The 10,598-nt window shown below is 39.4% G+C and overlaps 1 protein-coding gene across 3 annotated transcripts; it reads right to left on the bottom strand.

Annotated features, from left to right (window-relative positions):
* Positions 1-75: 75 nt before the first annotated feature.
* rbm12bb (RNA binding motif protein 12Bb) lies at positions 76-9,866 on the bottom strand. Of its 3 annotated transcripts, none has more exons than XM_069696098.1 (7): positions 9,676-9,866; positions 2,508-2,590; positions 2,376-2,425; positions 1,962-2,019; positions 769-875; positions 631-677; positions 76-389 (listed from the first exon to the last, which is right to left on the bottom strand). In XM_069696098.1, exons 2-7 carry the CDS (start codon positions 2,587-2,589, stop codon positions 362-364), a joined length of 372 nt encoding a protein of 123 aa, XP_069552199.1. In that variant the 5' UTR covers position 2,590; positions 9,676-9,866; the 3' UTR covers positions 76-361. The 3 variants fall into 3 exon arrangements, with proteins under 3 accessions (XP_069552199.1, XP_069552198.1, XP_069552197.1); XM_069696097.1 differs by lacking the exon at positions 9,676-9,866 and adding an exon at positions 3,630-3,927; XM_069696096.1 differs by lacking the exons at positions 76-389; positions 631-677; positions 769-875; ... (1 more) ...; positions 2,376-2,425; positions 2,508-2,590 and adding an exon at positions 4,881-7,147.
* Positions 9,867-10,598: the final 732 nt, after the last annotated feature.

A 10,598-nucleotide genomic window follows, 5' to 3' on the forward strand; every position in this document is an offset into this window, starting at 1 on the left:
AATAAACTAATGACAAGCATCATTTCCACTGTCACTTCAGGTAGGGTTTCTTTAAATGAAACATTGGCACCACAGTTGAAAAGTATCCATACATTTTTTTTATGTTTAGAACATATGTTTACACAATATAAATACTTCACTTCAGCCCAAATCTTACACAGCAGAAAATGTTAGAAAAAAATGCAGTGCTCATGCATGAGCAAATAAAGTCAGGTTTAGTATTTTCAGAGGGTTATCAGAAAATCAAAGGGCTATCAGGCTCGTGCAAAATAACAAACATGCAAATCAAATGGTCAAGTTAAACAGAAGAAAAGCAATCACCACATACTTTGCAGTAAAAACTAAGACCTGTGCAAATTTCTCAAGGCAAGTCAAGCCTTTCCACCATCCTGAAAACAGAAAAAGTTGGCAAGTTATTTTACACTGTTTATCAAAGTGATTTCTGAAAGCATCTTAACTTTGCTTCTGGTGGCTAAAATATTTGTGCATAAAAAAATATATAGCTTTGTAAAAATGTACCTTTAGATTTATCCGAACTTCATTCTAATCATGATCTACACTGTGGAATTCGCTACAATATCAAAGGAGTTAGATAAAGTTAAAACTTAGTTTACATTATATAAAACTCACATTTCTTCTCTTCCCTTGTTCCACCTCATTTCATGCAGAGGATCTCTCTGTTCAAATAGTATAAAAATATTATTGAACAACACACTAACTTATATTTGAACCATTTAGTGATCATATCAAAATTAAATACAAACTTACTGCCTCGGTTAAGACGACAGGGTGCTCTGGCAAGAATTCCGGCCTCTTCTTGGCCTCAGGACAACTGGCCAGACCAATTAAAAAATCCTTTGTGTAACTTATTCTTCCTACAAATAAAAACAACATTATAAGATGTCAAATCGGGCAAATCCAAAAGAAGCCCACCACTACTGTAATAAAATCACTGCTAAAAGTAAACACATAAGTAGTACAAAAAGAGCGGCCTAAAATATATTGTTTTTTGGATGAAAGTGCGTTGGAAAAGTATCACTTTAGTTGAGAATGATAGATCCCGCACGCTATTCTTGTACAACATCACAATGTATTGATTAGTAATGTTTCACTCCCCCTGGACCTTCATCAAGAGGATTTTCAACAGGTCTTCCAACTAAGATCTTAAGTAGGTAATGCCACGCCCAGTCTTTGTGCGCAGGTGTGGGACATATGAACAATCTTTAACATTATATTAGACACGTAAGACTAGGAAAAAAGGAACAAGTGAAACACCACAACACACATTTTTATATCTTAATATCACCATAATAAATGAGTTTAATCTTAAAACACTTTTGAGCATGACATCCCTTGGAATCTCATCATCCCATCCTTTTTTTTTTGGAGGGGGGGGGTACTGCGAATTAAATATCCAGTATACTTCTCTCTTCTGCAACATTGATGGAATTCTTATGAGAAGAGAGAAGTATACTGGATATTTAATTAGCAAACCTTATCATCCAAAGGAATGACTGATGAAATTCAATGGCATGTCTTACTCTTTGATCTTTGAGATTAAACACACCTATTTATAATGGGCTCAAGATACACATATTTATGATTGCACAACTTTAAATGTCTTATAATAGCTGTGAAGCCAATTTTTCATTAATTGAATTTGCAATTTCTGTGAATACTCTTTTCAATAGACATAACTATGTATTGTGGTGTCTCACTTATCCCCTTTTTTTCCTTGCCTTTGTCCTATGTGTGTAATAAAATGTTACAGACTGTACACATTGTAAGAAACTTTGAAAATGCTCTTGACAAAGGTCCTGAAAGACCAAAACGCCAGTGACCAATGAACTGTGACGCCGAGCAGGAGTAATGTGTGGGATCCTTCTTTCTCTCGACTGATCCGAAATGCAGAAATTTCAATAGCTGTCATGTGTCGTGAGATCAACCAAGTTGTTTCTTACCTTTTTTGTGTTTGTGGAGGTTGACAATCTTGTAGAACTGCTCTATGTCCACATTTGTCTAGCAAGTGAAAATTTAAGAAGACAAGTTTAAGAAAGACTTGTCATCATGTATTTAGCCATTTTAATAAAAAAAAATGTGTGAGTCAGTAAGACTAAAACACTGAAGAGCTGAAATAATCAATCAATTAGTTGTTCGGAAGAAATTTAAGAGGCAACCATTTTGGATAATGAGTAGAATTGTGCAAGTAATTTATCATGCTTTTTATCATTATGAAGTGAACACTGTTGCGAGGACAAAACAAGCAACAGAAGACATTGTTGACACATCTTTTTTGACATTTTACACACATCCAAGTGAACACAATAATGATTATTATTCTCAAGCCAAATATAGTCTTCGGTGGGATTCCTTACCTCTTGATTCATCAGAGTTTGTGCACATGCAGCAGCGTTTATTTGGGGCTCTAGATGAGTAATACAAATCTGATGTGAGTCAACAATTAATTGAAAACAATATATTTCAAACTGACACTATTGAGTACCTACCAATGTCAACATGGATGCAGCGGCGCAGGGGTCTCGCCGGCTCCAGGTGTCTAAGGAGGATTTTTCTCCTTGATACCTCCATTCTAGAGTCAGTAGGGTTCAAACATGTTTTAAGCCAACTAAATTCTACAAGGTTTCCTCTGAATATGTATATTTGATAGTGTTGTATTAATACAAGCAGATAGTATCTACTAATGGTTCAATATATTACTTTGCAGTGTTTTTTTGCAAAGAAAAAGACACCTTCAGGTGTCCCGTAGGTGAAAAGCCAGGGTGATGTCAGGAATTTTTACAACTCTTGTCACTTGAGTTTGGGGAAGAGGAAGGGATCGCAATTTAAATGTGAGGCTTTAGGTGAGCGCTTCCAATTCAACAACAACAACAAAAGGATTAATTATCTGGATCAGAATGATCGTACATAAAATGACTCGTGATGCAAGTGGAATTATTTTGGAAAAAAATACAAAAATGCTACAAAAACATAAGAGTAATCACTGATTTGTCCCAGGTTGACTGTACAGCAGAACAGCCAGCTAACTGTGGTCTGCCTTGTCTGTATATTATAGTTTTGCTGAATAAAGGAAAAAAAGAAAAGCTAGCCTGCTGTGGGTTTTCAGACTGCAGAGACAATTTAAAACTTGGCCCCGTTAGCTTAACTGTACCAAATTAAGTTCTTATAAATAAACGATCTGTGATCTGTGGTGGAAAACATTTCCTGAAACCCTGTCTACTTCAATCGTCCACCCAAAAGGCAACTTTGGGTCACCATGTGCATCACTCTTGTGGCTCATTTTAACTGCGGTGATGGCAGGAGTCTGTGTAAAACCACAGACTGGAAGATAACGACAAGCGGCTAAAAGTTGCCATCAGCGGTTGAGTTTAACATAAACAGTTTATTTAATGGTCAGGATTGTACACCGATAAGCAGGTTCGCTTTTTATTTTTATTTTTAACATGAACACAACAAAAACGAGACGGTTAACGTTGAGTTATGGATAACGTTACTTAACGACGATGGCTGGCACTCGCGCAAGCAACGCCAACCGAAAAACACATGATTTTTACTATCTGTAGTAAACCCGGTGGGTTTGTATTATAAAGACATTACGTTTAATAATTTACCTTTAATTATGTAAAGTTCCCTCGGCGTGGAGTCCTGCCTGATCACCTCACCGGTGTCATGCTATTCAAAGGAAAACTTTCCGGTTTACGACTTTCAAAATAAAAACTGAGCGTAACGTCACTCTCCCGTCAACATCATCAGACCATGACAGAAAGTAGTTTACACATTTTGCCACACGGTGTTTCTAACTAATATTTAAAGGTATAAATTGTCTGTTTTATATACCATATGCAATAAAAAATAATAATAATTTAAAAAAAATTCAAAGTTGTAAAGGTGAGAAATCGTCAAATAAGAGGCTGGTTGGAAACAAGTTAAAAAAAAAAAAAAAAAGCTTTACATGACATCCTGTAGTAAATATGGGTTCACGATGTTTATCGTGCTCACTTAACTAATATATTAAATGTAAAAATAGAGAGTACGGCACGTTTGTAAAGTTTCATGCAAAATCCTTCAAATGCCAAGTAGTAAAAGCTGATGCATCATTTGAAACTACAGAAAATCTAATTTACTACTACTAAGGGTCAAATTTGACAAAATATGGACACCTTTTATATTAATTTTTCATAATCCCCAGTGTAAAAAATTGGAGGAACGAAAATTTCCTGAAGTGGAGTTAATTTGAAAACTTGTATTTTAAGCAAAGTATTTTTCGGAAGCTGATAAAACAAAAACACCTTCATGAACATCAATCTACTACGTTTGAATGTCTTTCAAGGATTATGGCTTTATTTAAATACCCACAAATATAAAGGCATCACCACGCTCTGGCATCTGTGCAGTTTTTATTGCAACACTGCATCTAAACAGTAGCACACGAGCATGCTGTACTTGTTGCCTGTGTTGAACTGTTGTATATTAGCTCAATATCCTAAATATACAGATTCTCATAAGTTATCTTGCTTTAAGTTTGCTCTTTGATGGATTCATATAAAAGGCGAATACTAAATAAGCCAAGGTAACATTCAAGGTATCTCATTACACTTTATGGACCTTTTTTACAGTAGACATTTTTGCACCTTCACTGTGGGGAAAGCACAGGTGTATTGATGATGGCCACATTCCATTGAAGAGATGTCCTGCTTTTGTGCATGCTGGTTCAGTAATAGCCTGGTTCTACCAGACCATCGCTCACAGCTTCAGTTTTCTTTTCTGTGATTATAGTGTGGAAGCCCTGTTTACAATAAAGTTTGCTCAGATGAAAAAGCGACAATTCAAATGTTATTTTATTAAAAAAAAAATAATCACATTGAACAATCACCACAGATAAAAAAAATTAAATGTACTGTACATTTTTCAAAAAGAAAATCGGAGAATCAAATCTCAACTATTGCATAAAAAAAAAACTTAGTCAAGACTAACCAGCCTAATAGAACTAAAAATGCAGTTAATAAAACCAATCTAAACTGACTGAATCAGAATCATAAAAGCCAAACCATGCTGCATTGATAAAAAAAACACAAAAAAACCCGCAGCAGCAAAGGCAGTTGCTTCTCTGAAATTATCTTGGTTTCAATTAACACATGCATATGTCCAAAGAACACTGCTAGGACATATTATGTGTCATGAAATGCCATGTCCCTTTCATACAAGTACTAGCTGTATCTTTCTTGGACCTATTGGTCTTCCACTTAGTTCAGCAATTGCTGTCAACGCCTCCTGATGAGACTCGAATACCAAGGTGGCAGAGCCTTTAGGTTTTCCGCTCTGGTCATACTGCAGAGAGAGAGATCCCGGTATAATGCGATATCCATAACAAAAATCATAGATTTCTTGGCTCCTGATTTGGAATGGTAAGTTGTCTAACTTTACACAGGTGGGACCATCAAAAGGCTGAACCGGGGAACCGAAGCCGGCGCGGAATCCATTACCCCTGTCTCGCGGAGAAGAAGAGCCTACTGCATGAGGATCATAATCAAAGTCTCTATTGATGTGACCCTGGACATTAGTCATTGGCATATTATCCTCGTCGGGGACCCCAAAGTCAGAGTAAAAAGTGTCATCAGGGGGATGGTACGCCTCGCTGCTCCTGCCCGAGTACCGCTGCTGTCTTGGCAGTGGCTCTGGCACCGGTGGTGGGTCAACACCCATCTGCTGCATCTGGGAACGTGAAATGCACTTCAGTACAACTTCTGACCCCAGAAGCCGTCGTCCATCCAGAGAGAGTGTCCTCATTGCCTCTGCCTCAGACCCAAAAATAACCAAAGCCTTTCCAACCCCAGCACCTTGGTTGTCTTGCATCACGCACACCTTGTCCTCTGTGATATTGAACTCATGGAAGAAGTCCATGATCTCAACCATTCGTACATCAAACGGCAAGTTGCGCACAAAGACGCAGATTTTCTCCGACTCGTAAGGATTGCTGGAGTGAGACGGAGGTCTTTCCTGAAACCTTTCGGAGTTTTCAGGAGTTGATGCAGGCGTACCCTGCGATTCCAAAAGGGCAATCATGTTCTCCCTCGAGATTGAACGAGAATGAACCCATCGATTGAAAAACTGTCTTTTTTCAGGACTGAGAGCCTCGCAATAGTCATGCTGACTTTTGAACAGCACAAAGGCAGATCTAGTTCTTCTCCCATCATTGCCAATTAAGAACAGGATCTGGTCATTTTCAAGCTTTGCCTTGTTAAAAAGCAGTTTTACATCATCTTTTTCCACTGCAAAGGACAGATTCTCCACCAAAACGCAGTAATCATCGTCAGAAGGCGCAATATGCCGCTGAGCCACAGGTGATCGTGACCTCGCATTGGGTTGTGGGTTCCTTTGATTGACAACAGGTGATCTTCCCCTCTCAAAGGTGTTATTTCTGATGTCAACCGTTGGCACTCTCCCAGTAGACCAAGGCCAATTGTTGGCTGTTGAAAGGGAAATCTCAACATACCTTGACCCAATGTATTCTCTATCCCTCTTCAAGCCTTCCATTGCATGTTCTCTAGTGGCAAATTTGACAAGACCTTTCCCATTGTTTTTTCCATACTGATTTTTCAATAACACAATTTCATTAATAAGTAAGCCACTAAAAAAGTCACGGATTTCCTTTTCAGTCACAGAGAACGGCAGTCCTTGTAGAAACAAACGCAAGTCATCGTCATTGGGTGGACATCTCTGGTGCTGGGGGGGAGGGGTGTAACCAGCTCTGCTACCTGATCTCCTTCCCAACTCAGGGTCCACAGATCTTTGAGACCGTCTTGCATTGTCTTCAAGTCGCCTCTTTTGATCCAGCTCTACATTTCTTGTGCTTTTTTCAAGCATGGTCTGCATCTCTGTTTTGCTACTTAGTAGCAATGTAATAGGTGCACCTTTAATGACTCCTCCTGACCGTGTCATGGCTCTTCTTGCATCCTCATCAGAAGCAAAGATAATGAAAGCTTCCTCTCGCTCCCCACCAATTATATGCACCCCTCCATCTGGAATTTTGAGGCCAGTGAAGAACCTGCGAATATCCTCAGTACCCGCTGTGACTCTCAGTCCTTGTAAACGGATGACGACCACCATGCTGAAGCACAAACAACAGCACCTGTAGACAGAAGGGTATAGAACAACATTATTGCCAACAGAGCGTCTCCAGCTCTGCGCCAATTTCCCGGCATTCCAATGTAGCACAAACAAATCTGAGACCCTTCACCACACGACTCCATAATTACTCACGATATTTTTGAAAACACCAATAACAAAGCATTCACCATTAAATTTAAAAATACAGTCCGTGCTGGCTTTAATAGGACAACACAGCTTGTTCTGAATAATGCTTTGACTAAAAGATGATGAGCTGCACATACATCATTCCCCAGATCGTGACAAAACACTACGGACTCAATATGATGCATCCAGGCGTCGCACATCACAGAAGTGGGTTTAAAAATTCAATTTAAAGTTTACCACCAAGTATTTCCACTTAACTAGCCAACAAAGTGATCAATGGGAGGAGCCTTTACAATGGGACAGTCTTGATGATCCATCATGAATCCAGACTTGAAATGCAGACTGAGAAAAAGGAAGTTTATCTGGAACATAGTAACGATGCAGCAAGGATTATATCACTGTGATCATGGTATAATACTGAGAAACCATTCATATTTGCTTTTCAGCACCAAATTTAAGCTGACCGAAGCAGCTCCCAATCTGTCAAATGAAAAACACAAGCTGAAAAGCTCAAAATGTACATTGACAACACTGGTCTCTAATGAATAAATAATGTCTTACCAAATGCCAAGACAGTCAAGGCAATCTTTGCGTCTCTTATTAAGTGCAGCCATACGATATGTGATCAAGAACCGTACCAGTTGTTTTGAGGCTTAATAACCACCATCTTCTTACTCCTTCTATCTGGCAGCTATATCCCAAAGCATGCACCAATTTAAGGCTCATTAATATAGTGCAAAACCGTTTCAATTTTTAAAATTAAATTTATGGGGATTACATCCATCTTAAAATGCAATGCTTCACCCACCACAACTAAGACCTGCATTCAGGACCACTGGATATTATAATTTTGCTCTTCTTTCTAGCTGGGACTAATACCATTTAGGGAATTCCCATTCCATCTTAACAGTTGTGTTCAACTGTATGCAGGACAGATTTCCTGCCTGTGATTAGTCCTGATTGGACAGACTGCTGCTTGAGGCACACCACATTTCTGATGCAAAAAAAAAAAGAAAAAAGAAAAGCCACCGGAATCAGGATGTCGTCCCTCTTAAATGGTTCCTCCAATGCATCGCTGCTTTGCTTTAGCCTCTCCACCGTCTCCAAGATGCTCCATTGATGCCAGCAATAGCACACAAATTGTGGATGCCGTAGTTTGATAGCCGAAACCCCAACTGCAGCCTGTTTGTTCCACAGACCGGCGTCCTGGATGACCTGTGGTAGAGTCCCCTTTTCACGTATTGTCTCTCACCTCAGCACCATTTCCTCCTCGGTACAAACTGGCAGAAACTGATACTCTTGTATTGAGAACCATCAACATCACTTGTATCTGTATATCGGGAACACTTAATTGGAATAGCCATAGCTCTTGTTTTATATACACCAGACTCATCGCCACACTGTCAAGAAAAAAAAAAAAGGCTTGAAAAACCATTAGAATAACCTCTAATATCAAGTTGACAATTTGTCTTCCTCACAGCCTTCTAATAAACCAAGCACTATTATGTTGTACTTAATATCAGTAATGTAATGGTTGTCAGTAACACAAGTTACAAAAAATATAGGATTTATTGGGTTAATAGTGCAAAACCGCCTGAATGGTTCTTAAGATGCATACAAATATAACAGAGCTAGGTGCTTTGTTCCAGACCTCTGAGCCACCGCCCACCAAGAATAAAGTGAAATCAAACGGCTTGATCATCGGGCCACACGTAACAATCAGACACCACATCACGTCGTACCAGATGGCTGGAAAATGTCCGTTTCGATGGCTTTGTACTCGACAACAACCATCACCTCTCTTGTGCCGTGAACGCATCACGAGCCCCGATGCGCCGCAATCAGCATCGAAACTTTAGAGCAGCGAGCGTCAACTCTTGCAAAACAACTAAGCCAGCTGTCACACCAGAAAACGCTCAGCAAATCAGGAAGCTCACACGTCGGCCATCCACCTGGTAAAAAAAAAAAAATACACCGGCAATACTCGAGGCTGCAAAATTCACAGAGCGACTGTGCCGGCGCGTCGCCAGCCAGCAACACAGTGCGACACCAAGCACACCGCAAAGCCGCCTCCATTACCAGCTCCGACGTTTCACCGCCTGCCACAACGTTAACCTGCGTTAAAGTATACAGATGATACGCAACCCGATATCGCCGTATTGTGGTTCGCATTTTAAGTTGGCCAACATTGCTTGTTAGGTAATTCGGCCCGGTAAAAAAAAAAAAAAAAAAAAAAAAATATTGCGCTTAGCTACCATTAGCTTTGTAGCCGGCTGGGCCTGTAACTTGTTTGACGGCCCCTCCCCTCCCCCCCCCCCCCACACACACCGAGGAGCTCCGATGGCAAAGTATTCTTGATAAATAACGCCACAACATAGAGACCTAATCAACGTCACAACTTACACAAATATCAAGAAAAGACCCTTGTGCAAAATCGACACTAGCAGTTCTGATCAGATGGATTTTGTTCGGCTTCGTGTCTCGCCTCGCCTCGTCGTGTGTGTGTGTGTGTGTGTGGGAGGGGGGGAGGGAGGGGGAGGAAGGGGGACTTCTTCTTCAAAGGGCTGCAAACCAACGTCGAAGGTTGCATACTGCCACCTACCGGTAGTACCGGGAGGCTGCTCATGTTTCATGTAAATATTCAAATGTTAGGTTAGGTTAGGTAGTTACTTTATTAATCCCCCGAGGGGAATTTTTTTTTTTCTTTCGCTACAGCAGCATACAGGAAGCAATAGATAATAATAGAATAATAGAAAGCAGTAAAATAGCAGTAAAAATATAAAATGCAGTATATACAGTATATACAGTACAGTATATATATATCTATATATATATTATATACAAACAACCAAGAACACAGACAACAGTGTTATTGTTGTGTGAAATATACCTGTAATTTTGTTTTAGCTCACATTCCAACAAACCCCATGATATTTATCTCCTTTCCAATTTTTTTTACCTCTGTCTTTCTATGTTGAGCCTACTTCGACTCATCAAACTATTTCCAACATTTTACATGCAAGTCACATGTCAACCTACGTGGTGACACTTTTGACCACCTGAGTGCTGCTGGGTGTAAATATTGGTTGTTGTTTTTTTTTTTTTTTTTTTTATCAGTGATGGAGGAAGTCCATTCAAGTACTGTACTTACATCCAAATTCGATGTACTTGTACGTTACTTGCGTATTTCCATTCTATGCCTCATTATACTTTCACTCTTTTACATCTCTGAGGCAAACATTGTTCTCTTTATTCTGCTATTATTTGTTGGACAGTTTAAATTACTTGTCACTTTTAAGATTACAATTTGTGGAGGGTAAAATGTT

This window comes from Brachyistius frenatus, unplaced genomic scaffold (genome assembly GCF_029030835.1).
Source record: "Brachyistius frenatus isolate BFR_SWC_R1_liver_20210118 unplaced genomic scaffold, ASM2903083v1 Contig_20, whole genome shotgun sequence".
Lineage (NCBI taxonomy): Eukaryota > Metazoa > Chordata > Actinopteri > Embiotocidae > Brachyistius > Brachyistius frenatus.